The sequence below is a fragment of the Phragmites australis genome, chromosome 6, assembly GCF_958298935.1.
Source record: "Phragmites australis chromosome 6, lpPhrAust1.1, whole genome shotgun sequence".
Lineage (NCBI taxonomy): Eukaryota > Viridiplantae > Streptophyta > Magnoliopsida > Poales > Poaceae > Phragmites > Phragmites australis.
In genome coordinates, this window is record NC_084926.1 from 2,677,957 (window position 1) to 2,702,906 (window position 24,950).

The 24,950-nt window shown below is 45.6% G+C and overlaps 2 protein-coding genes across 4 annotated transcripts; one reads left to right on the top strand and one right to left on the bottom strand.

Annotated features, from left to right (window-relative positions):
• Positions 1 to 13,472: 13,472 nt before the first annotated feature.
• LOC133921068 (18.6 kDa class III heat shock protein-like) lies at positions 13,473 to 14,447 on the bottom strand. Its single transcript, XM_062365787.1, has 2 exons — positions 14,094 to 14,447; positions 13,473 to 13,999 (listed from the first exon to the last, which is right to left on the bottom strand). The coding sequence occupies exons 1-2, from the start codon at positions 14,337 to 14,339 to the stop codon at positions 13,730 to 13,732; spliced, it is 516 nt and encodes a 171-aa protein (XP_062221771.1). The 5' UTR covers positions 14,340 to 14,447; the 3' UTR covers positions 13,473 to 13,729.
• A 3,211-nt stretch (positions 14,448 to 17,658) lies between these two features.
• LOC133921070 (uncharacterized) lies at positions 17,659 to 22,576 on the top strand. 3 transcript variants are annotated; one of them, XM_062365793.1, is made up of 6 exons: positions 17,659 to 18,018; positions 18,649 to 18,742; positions 18,918 to 18,979; positions 19,056 to 19,118; positions 19,998 to 20,300; positions 22,245 to 22,576. In XM_062365793.1, exons 1-6 carry the CDS (start codon positions 17,884 to 17,886, stop codon positions 22,374 to 22,376), a joined length of 789 nt encoding a protein of 262 aa, XP_062221777.1. In that variant the 5' UTR covers positions 17,659 to 17,883; the 3' UTR covers positions 22,377 to 22,576. The 3 variants fall into 3 exon arrangements, with proteins under 3 accessions (XP_062221777.1, XP_062221779.1, XP_062221778.1); XM_062365795.1 differs by lacking the exon at positions 22,245 to 22,576 and adding an exon at positions 22,080 to 22,225; XM_062365794.1 differs by lacking the exon at positions 22,245 to 22,576 and adding an exon at positions 20,882 to 21,299.
• Positions 22,577 to 24,950: the final 2,374 nt, after the last annotated feature.

Here is a 24,950-nt window from a genome sequence, read left to right on the forward strand (position 1 = left end):
ATTTTTCACACCCATGAGCTACCAACAATAATTTTGAAATGATCATGTGATCCTTGCAGTCCACCGCACGTCACACGCATAAACTTGGTTCAAGTTGAACAGCACATTCATCCGTGAACTTGGTGCCAACTGCGATTACATTACCAACACGTCGGTTTCGGCGATGAGCGACCGAGCTGACGACGATGGAGGAGGAAGGGCATCGCGGAGAATGGCCGAGCCGTGCACGCGAAAACGAATGCAGGCAATAGAATAGTAGAACACGAGCTGTATGATTCACAAGCGTGCTAGGTAGACACAAGGAAAGAAGCTAAGGAATTGAAGGAACCACGCGCGGATCCGTGGCACATGTATAGTACCATTAGGGATGTAATTTTTGTATTTTTTTAAGTTATTGTGTTAACCAAAACTAAAAAAAAATTGAGATTTACTTTTATCTAATTAAATTAAAAAGTAAATTAATTAAATAGTGATTAAAACTATCTACTCCCTACATTTCACAATGTTTATTCATAGCCTCGGGAATATCTGTATCAAATTATTTGTCTATTACGATAATAAGGATGCTTTATAGTCTATTTTACTGCTATGCCCTTGAGTACATGCATATATTTACTTTAACGTTAGTGAGTTACTTACTCCCATACTTATATTGATTAGGGGTAGCATGACCATTTATATGCATTTTTTCATTCGATTTCAATATTCTTGATTTATACGTAATGGTGGACGTGAATAAATATTGCGAAACGGAGGACGTGAATAAATATTACGAAATGAAGGAAGTATTAAATACCACTTGTATCACTAAATACCGTTGATATCTTCGATGCGATGTGAGCACGCACGGGAAGCAGTGATGCAGTGTTCGGCTGATGTGCTTTTCGATCGCCAGTTCAGACTCATGACTTGGGCGCATTCATATTTGACATGTGAGAATTGATGTCCACGTCATCATAGACAGATAGGAGGCTCCTCGTCATGACTCATAAACCTCACCCCACGGAGCACTACCACATTCTCTGAATTTTGTAGGAAAAAAGAACCGTAAGCATCTCTGAAATTCGTATGAAAGTCCTTTTTTGTCCACACAGATCATTGCTCCTGGGGAGAAATGGAAAATCATTTTTAATTCAGGGCTTCTGAATATTTAAATGTTTTTTCTCTTATATATCTTCCTGAGAAATATGATCGGCGTATAATTAAAAAGAGTCAACTTGGATATCCTGTTTTGATATATTGCACATTGATACGACGCAGATATCGATATGTATCAGAGAATTGCCTGACAACTATTTCAAGACCAACAGTTGTACCAATGGGTGATAAGATTCTATATCTCCAGAAGTCATTATATATATGTGAATGATCAAAATGACGAGTAGATGGTGTGATAGGCACCTCTTAAAATTTCTTTCTAAATTTTGATGATCTTTTACTGTTGAATCACCCAACACACCTCAAACCATACAAACGGAAGCAAATTATAAGAGTCAAAGAAAAGAATCGAAAACCTGTTACTTTAAGGATGAGATATGAACACGTACTTTCATTTAAGATCAATTTATTAACCTAGTCACGAAAAGGTTGTGTCGAGGGTTGCCCTTTACAATGATATCGGGGTATACCTGATGACGCGCGCGTGATCTGCATCCTAGGGTTATACGTCCTAGCTGCGTGCGTGTGATGAACTCAAGAACACCAGGAGTTATCTAGGTTCGAGCCTCCATTAGAATAATAACACTACATCATGTATATTTTTTCATACGTGTCTGAATGAATTGGATACACTTTCCCTCTTCTCCGTGTCTCCCTCCCTTTATATATACGAGGGAGAGAGGACTTACGTAGGGACTCAAGTTAGACCCAAGCCTAGCTAATCCTTCTAACTTATGTCCATCATTACGGCGAGCGGCCACATTCCACTTGTCATATCGGTCTGCAAGGCTTGTGCCATCGCAACTTCATCAAGCGTCGGTTGTACCCTCTGCGGAGGAGAGAGCACCCGGCCTATCTATACATTAGGAGGGATGACGTCACTCGGGAAAGCTCTATAGGTAACGTCGCATCCCTTTTCATGGTGTCTGCTTGTTGATCGTATGATATCTTACGCATTCCCTTATCTCAGAGTTGGTTGACGATGTCGTCAACTAGAGGGTCAAACTTCTAATGGCGGCCGCTGCGAGGAAGAATGGACCTCTGCGAGACGCTTTTCTGCTGTGCGATCTGTCACCTTCGAAGAGGGCTCACCGCATGGTATGCCTGGCTTTTTCTTAGAATTTTTTATCCCAGATCTTCCCATGGGTTGAGGTTTCATAGTTCTTGTGCAGCAAGATCTTCCAATGGTCGACGTATTGTGTCCGGTGACTGCCGAGGCCATGACCGCAGAAGTCAACACAGCTGGTCGCAGAGGTGGACAGATTGCCCAGAGCCAAACGGAAGCTGCGGGTGGCGGTCTTGAGAGTGGCACTGTCCAGTACGGGGTTGACCCACGTCGCTCCAACCAGCGTCACCCTGACCAGGTGCCCACCAACCAAACATCCCTCGACCAGACCCTTTCTGCCCAGACCAAGAGCGATCATGCCGCTGCCGACCGAGTGTCTGCACTTAGGGGGAAAAGACCGACGGGGGACTCGTCTGTCCTGGACGCGTCCAAGCACATCCGTGGGTCGTCCGTAGGCCTGTTCTCCTCGAACAATCAGTCTAGTGGCTTTGCGAGGACTAGGCTCGTGCTCACGTCTCCGCGTTCGCGATGAGTTCTCTGGAAGGTGTAGGATACATCGAGTTTGTATTCTCCTTTAGATTTTGTGGTTCCGTTGTTGTTGCAGGCCCTCAACCACTCCTACGGCCCCAGTCGTGAGTCCCCCTCTGGCACCACAGCAGGGCATTCCGGTCACACCTCCAGCGTCGTCCTCGGCCCTGGGAGTACAAATCGTGACTCATGTGCCAACGGAGCAAATCATGGAGCCCCTTCTGGAATTCAACCTGTTCTCTGTGGTCGCCCGTTTCCTGGCCTCGGTCTACAAGATGGTTACTGATAAGGAGGCGGTGGCAAGTAGGTGCGACGAACTGGAGAGGCAGCTAGTTTAGGAGAAGGAGGCGAGTTTCGTGCTTCAGCAGAAGTACGACGAGCTCCATCACCAGCAAGCTGCACTCACCACCGAGAACCTCCAACTCAAGGCGGACGAGCATACCACCCACGGCCTTCTCCTGGATTCCTTTAAGGCATTGGTGGATCCCTTTGGGAACCTCGGGCTAGACATCATTGAGCCGCAGTCACGACCCACAGCCATGTCCTGGGCCCATGCCACCGAGGTTCTCTCAAAGAGGTTTTCTGAGCTCCCGGGTATCCTGGCAGTGAGAGCCGTGAAGGACGTGGCAGAGGCAGTAAGGGAGACTACAGGGTACATCCTCCGGTGCCACCACAGTTGTGACCCTAACTTCGATCTAGACATCATTCGGGAGGGAGTCGCGGCCACCAGACCTGAAGCCGAGGAGAAGCTGCAGCAAGAGTGCCAAGAGGCTGTAGATTTCGTAGATATGTTTTTAGGGTGGAGACAGCCGATGAGTAAGAACCGGGCAGTAACTCTGATTTTGTAATATATCTGGATGATGCCTTTTGTTTTCTAATAAGCCTGTGTCATCGCTGTGGTCGTAATCCACAACATGTCAGAACTTGGTGCTCACTCCGAGCCCCCTAACCACGCCCATAAACGGAGCGTGGCTAGAGCCGACCGGCCCCTCTGCTTGCAGTGTGCCCTCGACCACGCTTAACGATGACTTCAACGACAGCGTACTCGGAAGGCAGTGGCTAAGTGTGAGCAGGGTTTTACGGTTGAGCGAGGGAGTCTGCATAATGATCTCTAAGGCACGTTGGTCCGACCATCTGAGCTACGTGCAGTCTTAGGCTAGCCGATTAAAATTTTGACCAGCTGACTCCTACATGTCTCTTGTCCTATTTATCGACCAGCTTATCGGGAGAAGCTGCTTACAGTACGGTGGGACCTGGCGCAAATGACCAGAGAGAATGACCAACAGTGAGAATAGTTCTACGATCGCCTAGCCGCTTTCAGGGTGAATTCCTCGCGGCAAGGAGGAACCAGGAGCAGATGGTCAAGGAGAACGAAGAGCGGCATGAAAAGTTCTACGATCGTCTTAACCGGGCTTTTACCCCTTTCGGGACTCGTTGCTCTAGTTCGTTGGCATTCAGGTTCACCCAACACCCAGGAACAACGTGACCGATCATATTGACTGGCTTTTGGTGGCCTTCGAGGAGGCCTGTGATCTCGAGGATAGGATTCGCGTAACGGTGGGTGACCACTTGCTGGATGTTGGAGCCACCGCACCTGCCTTGCCTTGACCTACGCCTAGTATCATTTTCCAGATATTGTCCTTATCCCAGTAGTCTCTGAAGTCTTTGTCGACGCTACGAGGACCACGGAGGAGCTTCGAGGTCAGGCTGACCTATATTTGCTTGTCGTTCATTCTCTTTTTTAGACTGTTTAGTTTGATCCCCTACCATATATTTTTGGGTCCCATATGTACTGATAAGAAAGTTAACGCCAGCCCCTATGTGTTGCTCGGGGTGTTTCTTTGTAATGAGAGGACTTGTTATTTAAGAAAATTTATATGCGCTCGGGTAGCGAGTAGATTAGGAATGCTTGCCATGCATGGGGGGATCACGTTGCACTGCTCATGAGTTAGGTTCCAAGCGCTCGCGATGACTTAGCACGATAAGCCCTTCAGCGGCGACCAATGCCCGAGCTGATTTGAAACATGTGGCCTTGTGGTCGTTAGGGTGGCCCTTAGCATGACAAGCCCCTCGGTGGCGACTAGCGCTCGACCCGAATTGGGACCCGTGGCCTTGTGGTCGCGATCCTACGAGCGTCTATACCTTTGACTTTGTGTGAGTGGCTTGCTTTTGTTCCATGGCGTAGTCGCTCGTGAGTTAGGTTCCTGCACTCATGATGACTTTTGGTCCGACAAGTCCCTCGGTGGCAACCAACGCCCGACTTAATTTGGTACCTATGACCTTGTGGTCGTTAGGGTGGCCCTCATCATGATAAGCCCCTCGGTGGCAACCAACGCTCGATCTGAATTGGGACCTGTGGCCTTATGGTCATGATCACACAAGCGTCTATACTTTGACTTTGCATGAGTGGCTACATTTGGTTCTCACCCCCATCAAGGTGAGCGATTGGGTGGAAAAAAACTTGGCTGCTAGGGAACCAAACACAGATTGTAATAGTTCTAGCCCCCGATCGTCTGGTCAGAAGAAGAAAAACTCTGAGTAGGCGGTCAAGCCTTTGAAACGAAAATACTTACAATTTGGGGAAATTGTTTCTCTTCGTGAAATCCTGCAAAATAGGGAGCCTAGTTTCTAGAACTTTAAAAGACTTACAAGCCATGTTTCCATACTTGTCTGGAAGGCTCTACAAAATAGTAAAACATGCTCATTTCTGAGCTGCCTTACATATAGAACGGATGTTCCGCGAGCTGTGTGATTTGAGGTCGACCTCCGTGGCGGACTTGACCATGCCAGGTCGGGAACTATAGACCACATCGGGGTTGCTCGCGACTAGTGTCCGTTCCGAACCTTGTGGTTGTAGAAATACCTGGGATTTTGTCGGCATTGGGCTGCTTGGATTTAGAACACGATCGCGAAGCTCTTCGCTGGGGTCTGTATCACCCTCCCACGACGCCACCTGGTCACTACCCGAGTAGTTGGCCATCTAAGGTGGTTGACAGGCAAATCAAGTCTCGTGGTTAGTAGTTATTTGGAGCTTGGGCTGGTAGGTTGATATATCGGTCATGGTACAGCCATAGCACACATTATTTCATCAGCTTGCAAGCATCCTGGAGGGCCGTAGGCCGAGAGAATCCTTACCGGAACGCTTTTTTGACCAGGGAGCGGTATGAAACACGGCCACCACTGATGCCTCCAAGGATGTTGGGAAACGCTGTGCTCCCCCTTCCTGGGTAACGTATTTCAGTAAAAAGTCATTGCTCCTTCGATGACCTTACCGCATGACCTTTTCTGTTGACATATCATCGTCAGGGGTTGCTTTATTCTGAAGGTAGTTTAGGATATGATCCATCCAGGTCGTACCCGAATCAAGCAAATCGACCACATGATGACCACCCGAGGTCGACGACACCTAAGGAGGCGTTGCTTCCAAAGGCGTTGCCTCTGGTGCTCCATTTCCAGGCAGAGCATCCCTTCTACGTCGGTCCGAGACCGTAGTGGGTGGTCATGTGAATCTTTTTTTCAAAGACTCTGACTAGGATAGGTGCGCAAGAAGAGGCCAGATGGTCCAGCTCACCGCCCTAAGAAGTTATCGTTGCGAGGGACAGTGCTAGACTTCAAAGCCGATGAAGCGTCTCTCTAGCTTTCTTACATCAGAGCATCGCCGTTGGCTGGCTCGAGCACTAGCGCCCTATATGTAATTGGGTTACACCTAGTAGTGAGTCCCTTATCGCTAGTTGGTATATTGACCCTTGTACAGGCGTTTCACGTATTCCAGTTAATAGAACCTTATATTGTGTAATATCGTCTAATAATTGGAAAAAAAATAACTGAACTATGTACCTGAGGAGATCGCTAGTTGGTGGGGGATGTTTTGAACAAGCTGTTTCTTTTCCTGCTATCTGCAAAAAAAAATGACTATTCTTTCTTTAAGAAAAATTGAAGAGTGGAAGACCCTTTTTTCGTCCTCCGGATGAACCTGCTCAAAGAGGGCTCATATCTAGTTAGCTTCAGGGTACTCTTTTCCCTAATTAGGGATCTTATCTTACCAACGGCTCTGGGTCATTCCGTAAAAAGAGGGGAACGCACGGGTGGCTGGCGAACCATCCCGGCATGGATGGGGACTTTTCGAACGGCCCTGTAGTTGCTAGGGTGGTTTTCCCCCAAGGCACACGGCCTGGAGTCTATCGTCAGGACCAAGTAGCGTGAAGGTCTCTGCGGCCCTTGGGCTTGTCTGGATCTTACTTCATGGTGAACACCCCACGACAACTCGAGTCCTTGGATCCACTCTCGTCGGTAGTGGTGGATCCAGCCATGGGTAGCTCAAACACATTACAGAAATTTACCAACATGCGAAAAATACACCCTCTATCTAGCGCGCCAAATGTCGAGGGTTGCTCCTGATAATGATACTGAGTTATACCTGATGATGGGTGCGTGATATGCATCCTAGGGCTATATGTCCTAGTTGTGTGCGTGTGATGAACTCAAGAACATCGGGGGTTATATAGGTTCGGACCTCCCTGAGAATAATAGCCCTACATCATATGTATTTTTTGATATGTGTCTGAATGAACTGGATACACTTCCTCTCTTCCCCGTGTGTCCCTCCCTTTATATATCCAGCGAGAGAGGACTTACATAGGGACGGCCTAGCTAATCCTTTTAATCTATGCCCAATATTATGGCAAGTGGCCGCATTCCACTTGCCCTGTTGGTCTGCAGGGTCTGTGTCATCGCTACCACACCTGCGCCATCCTTTTCGCTTGGTCTGCCAGGTCCTGTCCCCACGCAAATGGCTAACAAGAGCATCATTCAAGGTATCAATTTGGATAGAAAGTTGATCGTAAGAAGACAATACCTCGAAAGGATCAAGCTCGGGGTCGCTGTCGTTGTCGTTGTTATCCGCCATGAAGAAGAGGTCGGTGAAGTCCTTGATCTTCTTCTTGCTCTTCACTTGCGATTCCTCAATCCTCGAGCTCTCCTCCGAGCGTGAAGAGGTGTCGATGTCGCTGAGTGCCACCACAAATGCCCTAGAAGCCGCATTGGCCGCCTTCTTGGCTATTTTGTCTCAATTATTTTTGAAGTGGCTTCTTGTTCTTCTTCTTATTCTTTATTGTAGTCATAGTCAGTGTCCTCCTCTTCTTGAGCTTGGGACAATCCACCTTGAAGTGAGTGGTTTCACCACACTCAAAATAAGCACGAGAACCCCCTCTCCTTCGGTCTCTTCTGTTGTTGTAAAAACGAGTGAACTTCTTTTCAATGAGCGCATGTCCTCATCATCCAGTGCGTCCACCTGCTCCTCTGTGATAGAAACCAAGGAAGACAAAGTAAATCCACTATGTGAAGTGTTAGTACAAGAAAAACTAGCTACAGCTTGATTGCCACTACTAGGTTTGAAAACCAACGTCATACTTTGAGACAAAGGGTTTCCGAGACCGATCCGAGCTGCCTTAGCCATATCGGTGGACTTAAGCTTGCTAAAGAATTCATCACAAGTTAACGTGTTGTAACTTGGTGACTCTTTAATGCTTAAGATTAACTTTCCATATACCACGGTCAAGAGCATAGAGAAGCTTTATCGCTCTCTCGTGATCAGAATAGCGCAAAATAATATTAAATGTAAGGTTGCTAACAATTACTCCCTCCGATTGCAAATATAGGTCGTTTTAGACTTATGCACAAGGATTAAGAAAGTAGATCAAATGACCTTGTTGCCCCTTATTTATTCTGCATTGGAAAAGATAACCTATTCATTTGTGAGAGTGATAGCATTTATTAAATAAGGGCAAGAAGGGAAAAAAAGAGAAAAAAGTGTATAGAAGTTTGAGAATGACTTATATTTAGAGAATAGTTGAGGAGATTAAAACGACTTATATTTACAATCAGAGAGAGTATATCAAAACGAACAAACATAACATTTAAAGACTCTCTATGATTCTGTAAGCACATTTTTCCTGGACTCTAAAACAAACAACTCCAACTCCAACAAGTCCAAGCAAACATTAAACCAAATCAACACATATGTCAATCACTTATCACATATAAATCAAGTTACATCTTAATTTGATTTCTCAATATGCATATAATTAATCGTATAAAAAACCATTAAAATAGTTCTTCTATGAAGATGGAAACACGACATAGATGAAGTGTCATCAAAAAAAATTCTGACTAATGGAGTTTGAACTATTGTTGCTTTGTTGTTTATGCTTCAGAACCACAAAGAAAATCCGGCCCCTACCGATACAGCTGTTCACCACCCGTTCCATTTTCCAAGTGTGCACTTGAAGGAGTAACCAATATACTCCACAGTCAGCTTCACGCTGCTCTTTGAAAACACCCATCTGATAGCCATGCGCACGGCAGGATCACATACAGTGCCAACAACCTTTTCCAGAGGCGGCAAGACTGATCGAAAATATCACTGGCTGGGAACACATGAGCGGCCATGGTCGAGCTTTATGACGTGCACAAATCCAAACCGATAATTCTAGCATGTGAGCATGGACATGCATGGAGCCATCTGCCCTGTCAAATCTTTTCCTGATACGAAGTGATAACGTTGAGTAGAAGCACAAAAATTCTCTTCATCTGGTTGGTTGATCAAGATCATGCGAATTTTTTTCGAACTGCTTATTCATTCATTAGAGGGAGGAGATCGTAAAAATAATCAACTTTAAAACAGGGATACAGACACAATTGCCCTAGAATAATACTAGAATAATACTTAGTAGTATCTTTCTGATTTTACTCTTACTTTTTAGATTTTACTCAAACTTCTTAGATTTTGTGATTTTAGGTTTTACTCATACTTTTTAGATTTTATGTTTTTACTATTTTTTAAAGAAAGGAGCCGTTTACTTTTAGTTTTAACTCCCGTCACAGGTAGACTGATTAAAAAAAATAAAATAAAAAAGATAATAGTTAAAAAATATCTAAATAACCATATTGCCCTCTCACTCTTTTCTCTACCACGTGACCCATCCATACCGCAGAAGGGCGAGCGGCACAACGCAACGCGCTTGCGGGAGGCACACAGGAGGGCGAGCTCGCTCGCTCGCTCGCAAGCACCACGAGGGTGCTTAGGCGGGCGGGCGAGCTCGCCGCGAGAGCATGCAAGGGCATAGTATCTTTTTAGAACCCAATTCACACCGTTAATTGCCATAATAGAATAGTAGCAAGTGTAAGTTCCAATTTTAAAAAATAGAAGTAAAATCATAAAGTCAAAATATGTAAAATCATAATTACACTCCAAAACAGGTTACGAACATATTTTTTTTTATAAACACCGTTACAACTTATAGACTCACATATATACGTGTAGAAGTTTTTTTGAAATAATATTATTTATAAATAAATTATAAATATGATTTAAAATGGAAAAAATACATACATACTATATATACATACATATATATATATATAGCTATCAGTCGGTACTCTAATTACCGAATAGTCCCTTATCGGTAATTGGATAGCCTATCGTTATTTGATATGCTGACAAGTAATTTTCTAGATATAAAATTTATAGCCACTTTTTTATATTTAAATGGATTCAAATAAAAAGTGCTAAAGTTGTAGATATCGTAGATATATTTAATTTTTATATAAAGATCATTTCTATTTAAGATCATAGGAATACATTATGATTTTTTTATATCATCCACAGAACAAGAGACTAGTCGGCAATTAGAATGCTGACTGACATGTATATCTACAATTTTCCTATTTTCATTATTTTTTGTATTTTTCTGATAAAATGATATTATTTTAAAAAATTCTACACTCACACCACAACACATATTCACTCACAAAATTACCATAGATGTCTCGCAATCGGTGGACGACATCTATGACTGAAAGAAAATTCAATTTTACTAAAACACACCGTGATTAAAACTAAAATTTGATTATTTATAGTTAGAAGGTACAACACCACATATATTGCACAACTGGGAAGACCTCAGTGCGATGAATAAAACGCGAAAGAGCGGCAGGTTAGACGCATGGACTATACAGCGACCGCTGCAGAAAGGCACCTCTTGCTTTCGCTCGCTACAGGGGGCTGCAGAAAAGCAACCGACGCCATGGCTCCGTGCATCGTCATCAGCCGGACAAGGACCACGATCAGAACGGACTGGATTGGTTGTCCGCTCTGCTCGTGGAGAATCATCTGTGTATGCCAATCTCAGCCGTCCGGTTTCCAATCGAGCGTCTCTGATACGGCCGTACGAGTCGCCGAAGCAAAGCTCATCGGTTTCCGTTTGGCAGACCATCTCATTGTTACGCTTAGGCAGAGTGTCTTCTTAATTGACGAGGCGTAGTACCTAATAAACACGACAAGTTCATCTCGTCGATCAAAGATTGAGAAAGAGATGGTAGCAAGTAGAAATGAAATTAAAAGAGCAGCACTAAGAACAGTAGCTGGCTCCGAAAAAAAAAAGGCCTAATTTGGGGCCAGCAAGTACAACAGAGTTACAGAGACACCTCATCCTCATGCGTCCAAGTAACAACTTTTCTAAAGGCGCCGCGCACTCCAAACTTTTCGGCAGCGGTGGTCGCAGAGCTGGCCAAATGGGCCCGGCCAAACGGCTGGCACTAGGCACGGTTTTTTGAATTTTTAATGAATTTTTGGATTTTTTTTTTCTTTCTAAATGGGCTAATCTGGTCTAAATGCGCCAACCAGGCCCATCTGTACTGATCGGGACTAAAGCATTTCCGAGAGTTCTTTGAACAGATTAGCTTTAAAAAATTGTAAAATTAAAGTTATGGATAAGTTGGGATGTTTATGTGAGTCATTTTACTTTTATTTAAACTAAAAATAGATGTTTAAACTATTTTATTTTAAAATATAAATTCTAGATTGAGATAGAGCTGAAAGCTAAACTCTGTCAAACAATACCGTAGTATCAAACAAGCATCTCACATTATTCGTCTAGCGCTTCACTTTTCCCTGCACTTATAAATCCCTCCTCCTTTCTCCGGTCGTCCAAGTCGCGGTACTGCCGTCGAGCACGCCGTTACTAGCTCTCGGCGGCGGGCTGCCTGCCGTGTACTTCATGCCCGGTGCATGCAGCGATGGCGGATCAGATGGACACGGACTACAGCGGGAGAGAGAGTGCACAGTAGTCCATCAGTTGGCGCTGTGGGCGTCAGCCGATTGAGTGACTGACGAGGTGCAGGGTAGGACTGGCCGACTAGAGAACTGGAGAAGGCTCGGGAGACTGGAGCCGGGAAGTCAGGGCCCCGTTGAGTTACGAGCAATAATTCACTGCGTACGAATGAGAGAGTCTCACCGTCACCGATCCTTCAAGCGTCAAGAACAGTGGGCGGGTGACAGGTACAGGTACCGAGCCTGGCTTCTGAGGTCCAATTCCATTCAAGCAGTCGCTAGCACTGTGCCGGGAGAGGTCCACCGAATAGTAACATAGACAACTTTGTTCTCGTAGCGAACATTTTCTACTTGTGCTGGAAAGGTGGTCTTGACCGCTGAGGTGACTGATCTCAAAGGCACAATGTGAGAAAGCAACATGCCGATCTCAGTCTGTTTTTTTTTTTGTTGCCGAGCTTTTCTGTCAGGAACGAGGGGACTCGAACCGCCCAGCCAGTTACCCTGCGAGAATCCCCCAAGCGAGCACACATGCCGATCTCAGGAATCAAACTCGGGTGGGTGTGGGAACTTCACACTGAGCCCCAGCCGACTGTCCTCCTCGGTCTCACTCCTAGCGGCAAGGGTTTCTGCCATGTCAATTATGCACACCCCTCCACCGTGCCTCAGCGAGCATGGATCGATATCAAGAGGGCGACACGGTCCACATCCGTGAGCCGAATTATCGAATCCCTAACGGCGATGCCACGGACGAAGCGAGCCAAGAACGAGCTCTGTCGCCACCAATTGGTGTTCGCTTCTGGCCCGGCCGTGAAGTTGGCAGCTTGGCGCCTTCTGGTGCAGCGCAGCACCGCGGACCGTGCGGGCCGCGTCGAGATGCGGGCATCTACACCGGGGGAAGAATCTAGGAGGCAGTCAGGCAAGCGACGGAAAGGGCGAACCTTTCCTTTCAGCTGTCGCTCTTGCTTGGTCACAAGGAAAGGTCCTCTGACTTTACGCAGAGATCCGATGTGAGCAGTTGGATTTTACTTTGATGTGAGCCGTTAAATTGAAAATAGATCATCCTTCGATGTACAGAACAGCACAGTATTTATCATGAACAGTACTCGTGCTACCCGTGACTTTGCTCTCTGTAAAGAGGATCCTTTGTGTTCAAGCAACGTTCCTTGTCTGAACGCTGCCGTATGGGTTGGTGCTATTGTCATGCGAATGCCTTGCTTTGCTTTGCTTTATGGATCTAGCTAGGAATTCAGTTTATATTTCTGTTCTAATAATGCCAGTTTCGAAGGAAGGAAACACAAGAGCAGGGACAGGTGGGGTAACCTGCAAGTTTGCAACATGCGAAAGGCGCGAGGGAAGAAGCACTCGGGCGAGCCACATTCTCACCAGATTTTTTGCAAGTTTGACCGGCAGAAGATTGGGGGTGCGGCAAACCTTGTACTCCATTTCTTTTCGAACTGGAGCACACAAAAGAATCGAATTTTAACCAGATGGAACAAACCAAATTGGACGAAATTTAGATCGAGAAAAAAAAGCGGCGGCGGCGGCCGCGGCAGGGGCCTTGGTACTGAACAGTGGTAACCCGCAATTTGGCGAGGGTCATGAAGGCGTTAGTTTGGAACACAAACGAAAAGTTTTCAGGAGTAGGGAATTAACAGATAGTAATTCGCACATGGATAGCTCCATAGCGTAGCTAAAATCACAAAAGAAGCACATCATCGACTTCTACTGTTCTACATGGATACATTGGGCAGAGCATGCAACCTTCTACGTACAGTTCTACCCCTCACAGTCCACTGCTCCCCACTTTCTTCTTCTACGACTACATTGCCACTACCGATTGATTGCTCCAACGTCCCGCGGCTCGAGCCTCAGGCAATGGTAACCTGGACGGACTTGGTATTCTTCTCCGGCGGCGGCTGCTTCTTGACGGTGACCGTGAGCACGCCGTTCTCGCAGCGCGCCGCGATGCCGCCCGTGCCCGTGTCCGCGTCCTCCGGCAAGCGGAACTTGCGCACGAACGACCGCGGCGCCGCGCGCCGCTCGAGACGGATGTACCTGCACCCCTCGCCTTCCTCCTCCCGCTTCCGCTTCCCGTTGCCGCCCTTCATCACCAGCACCCGGTCCTCCTCCAACGTCACCTGCGCGCGCGCCCAAGAAACACGCCCAATGTCAGACTACTCATTCCTAGTTCGCCACGAATCCAAGAAGCGGAGAGTTGCGCCATGTACGTACCTGGATGTCGGACTTGGAGAGACCGGGGACGTCGAGCAGGAAGGTGTACTCGCCGGGGGTCTCCACGATGTCCACCGGTGCGCCGCCGCCGCTGAGGCCATGGATGCGGGCGTGCCCGTGCCCGTGCGCGCCGTGGTGGACGTTGTCCCCAGCCGAGCGACGATCCCCGTCCGCGGCGGCAAGGCGGTCCAGCACCTCCGGCAGGTGGAGGAGGCTGGTCACGGCCGTGTCGAACAGCTCCGTCATGGCTTCCTTCCTGGCACTTCAACTGTGAGTGTGTCGCTCTGCTGCGCGTTCAGCGATGTGGCGGAGTAGTGTGAGGAATGGAAGGGGGTATAAAGCGAGGGGAATCGAAAGTTCGAGATGCTTCAGAGAGGTGGCGTGCTGTCGCGTCCAGAAGGACCGGGAGACACTTTTTTTTTTAAGGAAGCACGCCCATTAAGGGCACTTCATTCAAACACAAGAAATTTTACAAAGTTTAACCAAGGAGACCATGTACAAAGAGCATTTGTTAATGGACAACCGTTCTGATGGTTGATATTAGAACATGAAACAACTTGGTTACTATTTCTAACATGTATAGCACTCTTAGCTAAAGCATCAGCAATATAATTGTCATTCCTAGGAATGTGCAGGAACTCCATATTGATGGAAGATCTATTTTCAACAATCTCTTTGATTATTTGCTTAATTCTCCAATCCTGAATAGAATCATCAATATTACTAAGGCTGGAGATAAAGCTCTTGTTGTCCATCAAGAAATCACATTCCTTTAAGCTGCAGTTTATCAACAATCAAAAATTCTTTTAGGGAAAGACGAATTGGCTATACTGAACGCGCGCGTTTTTAGCCCGTTCAGCAGGGTAATCGTGCTTTCGGCCTGCAATTAGGCCGATCTACGCTGGGCCGGTTGGGCTTTTGGTTGTAAACCCAACCCAAACATGCGCCAACACACTTTGGCACTTTGCAGAACCTTCCATGCCGGAGAAGATCTATACTGGCGAAACATGGTCAGGCCGCACAATCGAATTTCGTTACGACTGATTAGAAGGCTGGGCTCTTTGTGGGGCAATGCTAAGAAGCTCGGGCTGGCCCACTGAAGCATGGGCCCAGCTCGGTCAACGCCAACTCAAGTTTTTGTCAGGTTGTCGTGAGCGTCACCACAACTGTGACAACGAATCTGTGAATTCGTGGCTGCCTGGCATGCATACCGTCCTGACGCTGCTTCATCTGTACTCTTTGCTCTGTGGTTAAGAAAGTCGAACATGGCACGACCATCAAAGCTCCAACAGCAAGTAGTATTTCCTTCCCCAGCTTTGAAAAGTAAGAAAGCCACCCCGCTTACCACGTAGAATAATACTCAACTAAGTCCACGTACGTACTAGTACCATTTACTAATCTCTGCCATGGTCCACCGGAATGTTACAAAATTTTAGGCTGGTGGAACCGGGCTACCGGCCACCTACCGACTACTGAGGTACTCAACACGAGTCCCACCGGAATCGATTAGATTGATCACCACTAGGCACTAGCCGTAGCGTACCATATAAAGCCATCGTATCATTAGTAACCAGCCACTGTCACTGACCATGACACGACAATAATACTTGTAGATAATCTAAGCTTCTCGGCGATTCGAATAGGGCATCGTCCCGTCTCCCTGTTCCGTTTCGCCTCATCTTTTTCTTCTCCACCCCTGCTCATCTCATCACTGTCGTCGGTGTTTGCTCTAACAAACAAAAGCAGCCGTCCTCGTCATACACCAGTTCCACGGTGAGCAACCATGTACCGAACGTTGTGGGCCACGCACAGAGGGCGTCCCGCCCGAAGCTCGCCAGAGCTCGCGGGGCTGCCATCACGTCCGCCCCCGCCGTGAGCCAGGTGCACTACGGGAGTGGCACGGTCGTAGTTTCAAAGAAGCACGTACACCGGATAGCTGGTGATGGCACGCGGGGCCTACACGCCACGACTTGCGGGCGCGTGCACCCTGCAACGCGATCAGAAAAGTGCAGCAGCCGTTACCCCGCGTGAACGAGGTGTAGGTTATTCTCACATGTTCTTATTCTCTCTCATCTTCGCTACTCTGCACATGTTAATAGTGGGATGTCTCCTTGTCCATCCACCTATGGTCTTTTCGTAGCCTACGGCCAGCGGTGTCATAGTCGCTCCGCTCGCCTCCCACCTCCTCTGCCTGCCTGGCATGCCTCCCTACAAGGTTCGTAGTGCATACGTTATTCTCGCGTGCTCTTATTCTCTCTCATCTACACCACTCGGCACATGTTACCCCACCTTATGCTCGTCTATAACCGTCTTCAATGGCGGGACGTCGCTATCCTCATCGCGCTAACCACTGCAATCGAGCCCCTCGTTCACCCACATGTGATCTTTTGTAGCCTGCGGCCAGCGATGTCATAGTCGCCCCGCTCACCTCCCATCTCCTTCGCCTGGTTGGCATGCCTCCCCAGAAGGTTCACAATGCGTACGTTATTCTCTCACGCTCCTATTCTCTCTCATCTACACCATTCGGCACACATTACCCCGCTTTATACCCATCTACAATTGTCTTTAATGGCGGAATATCGCTGTCCTCGCCGTGCTAACCACTCCAATCGAGCTCCTCATCCACCCACATGTGATCTTGTGTAGCCCGTGGTCAGCGATGTCATAGTCGCCCTACTTGCCTCCCACCTCCTTTGCCTGGTTGGCATGCCTCCCCCAGGGCTCTTCTAAACCTAGAACTATAGAGAATCCCTGAAAACGCTAAAATCCTAAAACCCAACTGCTAAATCTTGTTGGAATTTCGTGTTCACTCCATCACCTGGAAATTTGTGAGATTTCAGACAACTGAAGTATAGGAAATGTGTGCAAATTATCAAGTGCTTTTATAGGTTACTCTTTTCACTAATAGTGTTAGTGCATTTCACTAATTGTTTTCCATAATATTGACCGAGTAAAAAAGCTACAACATCGTAATAGATAAGCCATAGGTTTAGACCATACATGGACCGCATGTATTGTATATGAGCTTCGTAGGACTTCTTTTAAAAAAACAGTGTATTTTTCGAAGTAATCTCGTGTGATTCCCATATTCCGAATAAAAAATTAACTACTACTGTTATCAATTGAAAGCTATAATGACACCAAATATAATAACCGTATCAAAATTCAAAGCTAAGAAACTTGAGAAGCCATAATTCGAAATTGCAAAATGGAGTCAAAGAACTATTGACTTCCGCACTAAGTTTGAGGTAAACTCAGTGCTCGAATTTTGAGATGGTGAAGCATGGCAACACAAAAGGGCAATTCGATTTATCATCGTCGGTAGTCACACTTTTTGCATATAGGGGGTGCTTATATGAGTGACAATGGCCTAAAAAGGATAATTTTTCGCTTAATTGGGAGGCTTTTACTAGTAATATTTTTGAGGGCACATCCTGTTCTCCAAAGTATCGGCTGGAAGCAGGGCTAGTTGGCTCGTTGTAAAGCCCAATGAAGCACGCAAAAATAAACCCCGATAATTTTCTAGGCAGAAGTATTTAACAGGCAAGTGGGTATCGTGGCCGTGTTTCTGGAGGCTTCCTGGGGCGCGTGGGGACGAGCGACCTGAGACACAGGTGGGCGGGGGAGAACGGAGAAGAAGAGGAGATACCCGCTTGCTTTCCTCCTCTCTCCCTGTTCCGCTCCAGCCGGCGTCTGTACTCGCGCGCGCCTCCAGGGTCTCGCGTCGCTGTACTCGTACGTAGCGCGTGCGTGCGTGCGGGGGGAGGTAGACGTCTCCGGCGACGACGGCATGGACGCCGGGGGAGAGAAGTGCGGCGACGCGGCGGCGGCCGGGGAGGGCGGCAGCGACCTCTACGCGGTACTCGGGCTCAAGAAGGAGTGCTCCGACGCCGAGCTCAAGGTCGCCTACCGAAAGCTCGCCATGGTGAGCAATTGGATTCCTCGGTCTCTGTTCCTGGTTGCTGCTGTTGCATGTCGGTTCTTGAATTTGACTATGCTAGTTATAAGCCTGCCATGTGGGCGCTGCTGTAATCTATCGTGAAAAGAAACGTTTTCCGCTGGTAATTTCGAGTTTGGAGGTAGAAAGATTGGCGCCAAATATCATATTTTGTCTTTCCCAACTCAATGCGTACTTTCCTGTGCCGATGACCCGGTGTTGCAGTCCTGTGTCATTTGCGATTGCTAGATGAATACATAGTCACTGTGATCTAAATCTAGCATCATCATTAGATCAAACTCGTATTTCCCCTTTGTGTTAGCTTCAATTGTGCCAATATTTGGCAAGATTCTCACGGTGCTAACGGTTGGTCGAGCACGATTTCACTGAGCCGACCCAGGTTCAAGGCGCGGCATCCTCTAAATGAAATCCCAGGACGTCCTCCCCCTCGGTGCTCATTTAATTGTGCCAATATTTCTTTTTATTTGCATTAAACTTTCATACTGATCTAATACCTCTAAATTCCCAATGCATGCCAACACTAGACGGGTCTCTGGTCCTGTTCAAAATTCTCTTCATCGAAAAAGATTCCTACAATTCTGTCCAATTGCTTTTCAGAGATGGCACCCGGACAAATGCTCCTCCTCCGGCAGCGTGAAGCACATGGAGGAAGCCAAGGGGAAGTTCCAGGAGATCCAGAGCGCCTATTCCGGTCTCAATCTTCCTTCTCTCAACACCCGCCCACTGCTTTGTTCCATATTGGCAAACCACGTGTTACAAAGACTAACCAACTAGTAAACCGAACACCACCAAACAGACCACTATAGCCTGCTGGTAAACTTATTGCATGGAGGCCCTCGTGCTCCCATCCCATTGTTCTTGTGCAGTCCTCTCTGACGCCAACAAGCGGTTCCTCTACGACGTGGGAGTATACGACAATGAGGACAGTGTAAGCATTCTAATTCTGACTGTTCTGCATAATTTTGGTTGTAACGGTAGGGTGATGTTTTCTTCTGTTGTTGCAGCTGCTAGGGATGGGTGACTTCATTGGTGAGATGTCCCAGATGATGAGCCAGGCCCGGCCAACGGTAAGAGATGATAGCACTATGGTCCTAATTCTAGTTGCTTCTTTGTAGTCTTCGCACATGACCACAAATGTAGCTGCAATGGATGGTGATTGCCTGCAAAAGTCATAAGCACGATGCATTTGCATGAAACTCCAGCTAGCACATGTTGTTACATGCTAACACACCCTTTCTTTAAGGACTCAAAATTAGTTATTGTAGCTATGGTTACAAGGACAAACATTCTTGGTCTCACCACTTTCTTTTTCTCATAGTTCTAGGTGGGAGCTGCACATAAACATTTACTTCCTCTAACAAAAGTAATCAAAACAAACCTAACAGCTGCCAGCTGGTCTTATCTGTTTAACGTGTACCACCTCATTCGCTTAATTTGCATTGCAACACCTCCTTTAAATATCCTGGTTTTGTTAAAGTTTGTCAGCAACACTATGCTTATTCCGGGACATACAAAAATATACATTGGTGCTAAGGGGGTATCTGCAAATTTCTTTTCTTGAAGTTGCAAGCTAGTCAAGAAAGTGAACCTTTTAACCTCACACATGACCCTTCGTATCCAATCTATATTAGGATATTTTATGAACAATGAGTTACCAATGATTTAACGCTTTGGTCTATCCAAAAGGACTTCTATAAGCTTCAATATTATCTGTACAGTTTTTTACTGGAGTTTGTATGTTCCATGTTCATATGTCAGGCTTAAAAAAGAAGGAATTGTTATCAAAGCTCCATATGTTCCATGGTTTTTTGTGGATAATAAAAGCTGAATGTTTTAGGTGATTTTTTCGGAACCTAGCTGGAAACTGACATCTTTTTTCAGGACCTGATGTATCCAAAATAAATATGAAAATAGCAGCGTAATAACATTGGGCGTTTGATTTGCAGAGGCAGGAAACCTTTGAGGAGCTGCAGCAGCTGTTTGTTGATATGTTCCAGTCTGATCTTGACTCAGGGTTCTGCAATGGGCCTACCAAGAGCCACCAAGTCCAGGGGCAAGGCCGAAGTAGAACATCCTCAACGTCACCTTCATCATCACCATCTCCGCCGCCTCCTATAGTAATGGAACCAGAGGTGCCAGCATGTAACGGATTCAATAAGCGGGGTTCATCAGCAATGGACTCAAGGAAGCCTCCAAGACCTGTTGAAGCTGGCGCAGGGAATCAGCAATGTAATGGCTTTTGTTTTGGGGTAAGTACACCTACCAGTATCAAATTACATGTTGCTTGGCAATTATGCATCATAGCAGGGGCCACAATTACTTACTGTGGTCTAGTTAGGAAGATGCTATTTATTCTTGAAGGTGGTCATGCAATGGCCCATGCATCTAAGGCATATGGGAATCATCAATAGGAGATGGTTATAAAAACAACAATGACTTGTGCCATTGATTTGTAGTTCTGTTTTATTGTTTTAATGCAAAACACGATTGTGTTCTTTTGTCTGGTATCATAGATGTTGCTTGCACTGTTGTTGCTTCCTATGTTATGGCATATATTTTTTCCATTGTATCTGGAAATTAGAATTCTTAAAGCCTGTGGAAGAAGCAGAAGTTTAGCATGGCTGCTCCTTCTTCAAAAGGTTCTAGGAGGCAACTTTTGTTTGTCTATGCTTCTATTCATTGGCAGAGGACACTAGGTCCTGGGCCCCTCGCTGGATCCAATTAGATGCTTGCACCTAATCCCTTCGGGGCACTTAGAAGTCATAACGCATGACAAACACATGATAGTCCAGTACTGTGAAGGACCCTGCTGAAACTTTTTACATTGAAGGGGGTCCCCATCAAGTGGCTACAAAAAGCTCCACCACTGGATGCATCTTGGCACGAGGACTTATCCAGAAGTGTCATAGCTGATAGGCAAGTCCGCCGGGCCACTTTCCTCGTATATAGCTAGTTGCAGGTAGATTTTTTGTATCTTTGTGATGTGATATGTCTCATGTTCATGTCATTTTGGGAGATAACAAGGTTTCAACTTTCAATGAGATTGTTATTTCCAATTTGGCATCTGAACAAGATACATGGATCCCAAATGTCATTTTCTGCTTTACACATCTCCCTTGGATAATTGGATTGTTACAGTGTCTCGTGCCTTTGTTGACTGGTCTGCATGCTTTATTGGAACTTTTCCGCGCTCCTAGTAATGCCTTAAATTGCCAACCAGTTGGATGCTTTATGATAGAGGACTTTTACGGTACACAATACTACTAGTAGAATGACACTAGTATTAGACATCCAACGGTCCAGATCTGTTAATACTAGTGTTCTTTCATACCAATAGTATAAGTAGTATTTAGGAGTAATATGACTAGTATGAGGACAATATTGGAAAGAAAAGGAATGACAGGCTCCCTCATCGGCGTGTGCGAACAATCACTTCGGATCTTGGCCATGAGGCCGCTGATCATAGTCTTCGTCGCGTCGGCCAATTTGGTGAGGATATCCTGCGTCTTCTCAGAAATGAGCTCCTTGCGCGCCCCGCAGAACAAGATCAGGAGGTCGGGAGCAGCATCACTTAGAGCCTCGTACATGCTGAGGATGTATAAGAGCTTCTCGTGCGATGCGATACCGGTGAATCCATCCGTGAACTCGAGAAGGATCAAGATGCGGTTCTCTGAGATGGCCAGTAAGTATTCGTCCCTGAAACCGTCAAAGGCACCTGAATTCTGCTCGTACAGCTGCTTTCGCATGGCGACGATGGCCTTTCCCGATGAGTTTAGTCACCGTTGTCCACCGCTTGATCACTGCGTTCGTCGTCCGTTGCGAGCATTCAACCCGCAGAATTGACAAGAACCTGCTCCAAGATCATGATCATCAGTCAACCCTAAAAATTATCAATTAATTGTCCATTTACAATAATACCCTAACTAATACTAGTGTCATTCTACTAGTAGTATTGTGTACCGTAAAAGTCCTCTTATGATAAGGCCGAATCTGTTATCTGACATTCCATATTTGCTTTTTTCTTTAAGAATATTCCAACCAGTGATGCCGGTTTCATTGGCTGGTGCTGAGCTTGAACTTGCTGTGGACTGGTGTGCAAGTGATATATGAAAGTTGCGCTTAAGCTTGTCCTTAGCTTGACTGATTCACAGGGATCTTTTACAGAGTTTATCGTTTCATCTCGTCTTCTGCAGATGAGTGACACAAAGCAAGTGCCGAAGATGCGAGGCCAGAACACCAGCAGGAGAAGGAACGGCCGGAAACAGAAGCTGTCATTGAAGCACGATGTTTGGTCCGAAGATGATACCTCAGGTCAAGGGTTGTAGTGCAGCCAGCAGGCAGAGCACCGTGTTGCCTATGCCAGCTGCTGTGATCTGAATAGGCGGTTAGCTCATCGTAGGCCTTACCTTAGGCCTGTACGAGATCTTCATGTAAAACTCGTAGATGCTACTACATTTTTTTCTCCCTCTGTGTCTCATGTGTTACACCTAGACATTTGACCTGCAAATGATTCAGTTCTTATTAACATCTAGCGCCGGCTGTACCTTCTTGCATTGATGCTCTAAGATGTTATGGTTCTTTCTAATGAAAGCTCTGGTGGGCAGTGATGACCAGGGTTTACGTTTTCGGTTTCAGAATTTTACCTGAGGTGACCGGTAAAACCGAAAACTGGATTTTTCAGATGAGATTAAAAAAAAAGAAATTTAGAGCAAATTTAAAGCAAATCGGCTATTGGCCGGTTTAACCTTTACCGATATCCTCTGGTAAAACCGAAAACCCTATGACTGCCTATTTTTTTTATTATCATATCAATAAAATGTAGGATTATTTAAGTCAATGATTGTGAGTAAGAGTGATAAATAAGCGAAGTCTTTTTCTAACACTAAATATAGGAAAATAAAGCAGAAGGCTATTTCTCGACATCGTAGGGGAGACATAGATCATATGGTAGGGTGCTCGCTTCGCATGTGTCTCCATAATTGTGTTTTGCCTTCTTTTTTCTTGCGTTTTTGCCGGTGCCTTCATGTTGGCGTTCTCTTCATTTTGGGATTGGTTAGTTCATTTCACCTCTTTTTTCTATATTATTGGGCTAAAATTTGCCTCCAGTTTCTACATGATGAATGGAAAGTGCAATTCTCTCTATTTTCTTTTGTGCTGCATGTGGATTGTAAGCATTCAGGTAAGGTCAGCATTAAGGGCCATGCTAAACTTCAGGCACCTTAAAAAATGACTTCCTTTAGTTGACCTTGTCAACCGTAGGTTCAAGATCGGACAGTCACACTTCATCTTTAACCTCTACTCTCTCTCACTCACTCGCTCGATGCCGCATGCTCCCCTACCTCATGCCCGCTTCCGGCCGTTCTCGGCGGCTCCTCCATTGCCGCTGCCCCCACCACGCTAAATCAACTCTATCGGTGCGTCTCCTCTTGCCCCACCTTTTCCCCACCCATCCAGTCGTTTGTCGCCTCACCCATGGCCTGTGATGTTCCCAGTCACCTCATCGCACCACTCTCATGCCCACCCCCACCCCCGGTCGGCGCTGCTTCCTGTGACTCTCTTTCTCTCTAAGCTCGGGGGTCATTGGAGGACCTGAAAACCCCTCCTCTCCTAACCCTGATAATTTTTGCCGATGCCAGTGTGAACACGCATGTTCATACACACTGACTGAGAAAGCTTCTTGTTTTTAGGCTTCTGAATTCTAAGAGGTGTGAAGCATTAAGTTCTGAATATTGCTGCTAACCTAAAGGAGAAGAAGATCTAAACATTACAAATTCAATAAGAGAAGGCAACATGATGTACATATCTGACACCAAAGCATCCGTGCGTTAGTCCGGTTGGTAAGGACAACGCTCGCACTTGAGCCAGCCCGCATTCGAGCCCGAGCGTTCGCACGGGCATGAACGGAGCAAGCACGCACGGAACGGTCTCGCTTGACCTTGTCTCTAAAGCCGTAAAAATAGATCTCATTATTAAAAAAAAAAAATGACACGAAAACTGTTCAAACGAAGCCCAAATAATCCCCTAACCCCCCCCCCACCCAAAAAAAAAGGGATAAATGCAAAAAACCCCCCAAAAGTCACTTGGATTTTGACTTTCCCCCCTAAAAGTTGTTTTGTTGCAAAAACCCCCCCAAAGGTTTGATTTTGTTGCAAAAACACCCCTAAAAATTCAAATTTTTTTAAAACAAATCACAAAAAATTCTAAAAGAAACTAGAGACAATTATAAGACCTTTTGTGAAATTTGTTTTCAAAAATAATATCCTTTGCATCATATTTCATAGAGAGTAAGTTTGAAAAAAAAGAAAAACGTGCAACTCATTTATTAATTCGAGTTAAATGCATAGTTAATTATTTACTAATCCAAAAATCATGAAACAAAATTTTTTAGTCTTCTTACATGATCCTCTATCTTGTAAAAATACATGAAATCTTGAAATAGTTATTGTAACGTGCAGGATTCAGTAGATGGGTTGCAGATAGATTAATTCATAACTAATCCATAACACCCCCAAAATTAGTGAAACCACTTTTATTAGTTTACTTAAATAATTATTTGTGTAGGAAAAATAATGGTAGACATGACAAATTTAAAATAACATGAGTTAATAAATGAGCTGCATATTTTTCTTTTTTTTCCAAACTTCCTCTCCATGAAATATGATGCAAAGGATATTATTTTTGAAAACAAATTTCACAGAAGGTCTTAGAATTGTCTCTAGTTTTTTTTAGAATTTTTTTAATGATTTTTTTATTTTTTTGAATTTTTAGGGGGTTTTTTGCAACAAAGTCAAACTTTTGGGGGGCTTTTTGCAACAAAACAACTTTTGGGGGGGAAAGTCAAAATCCAAGTGACTTTTGGGGGGTTTTTTGCAGTTTTCCCAAAAAAAAAAGCCGAAAAA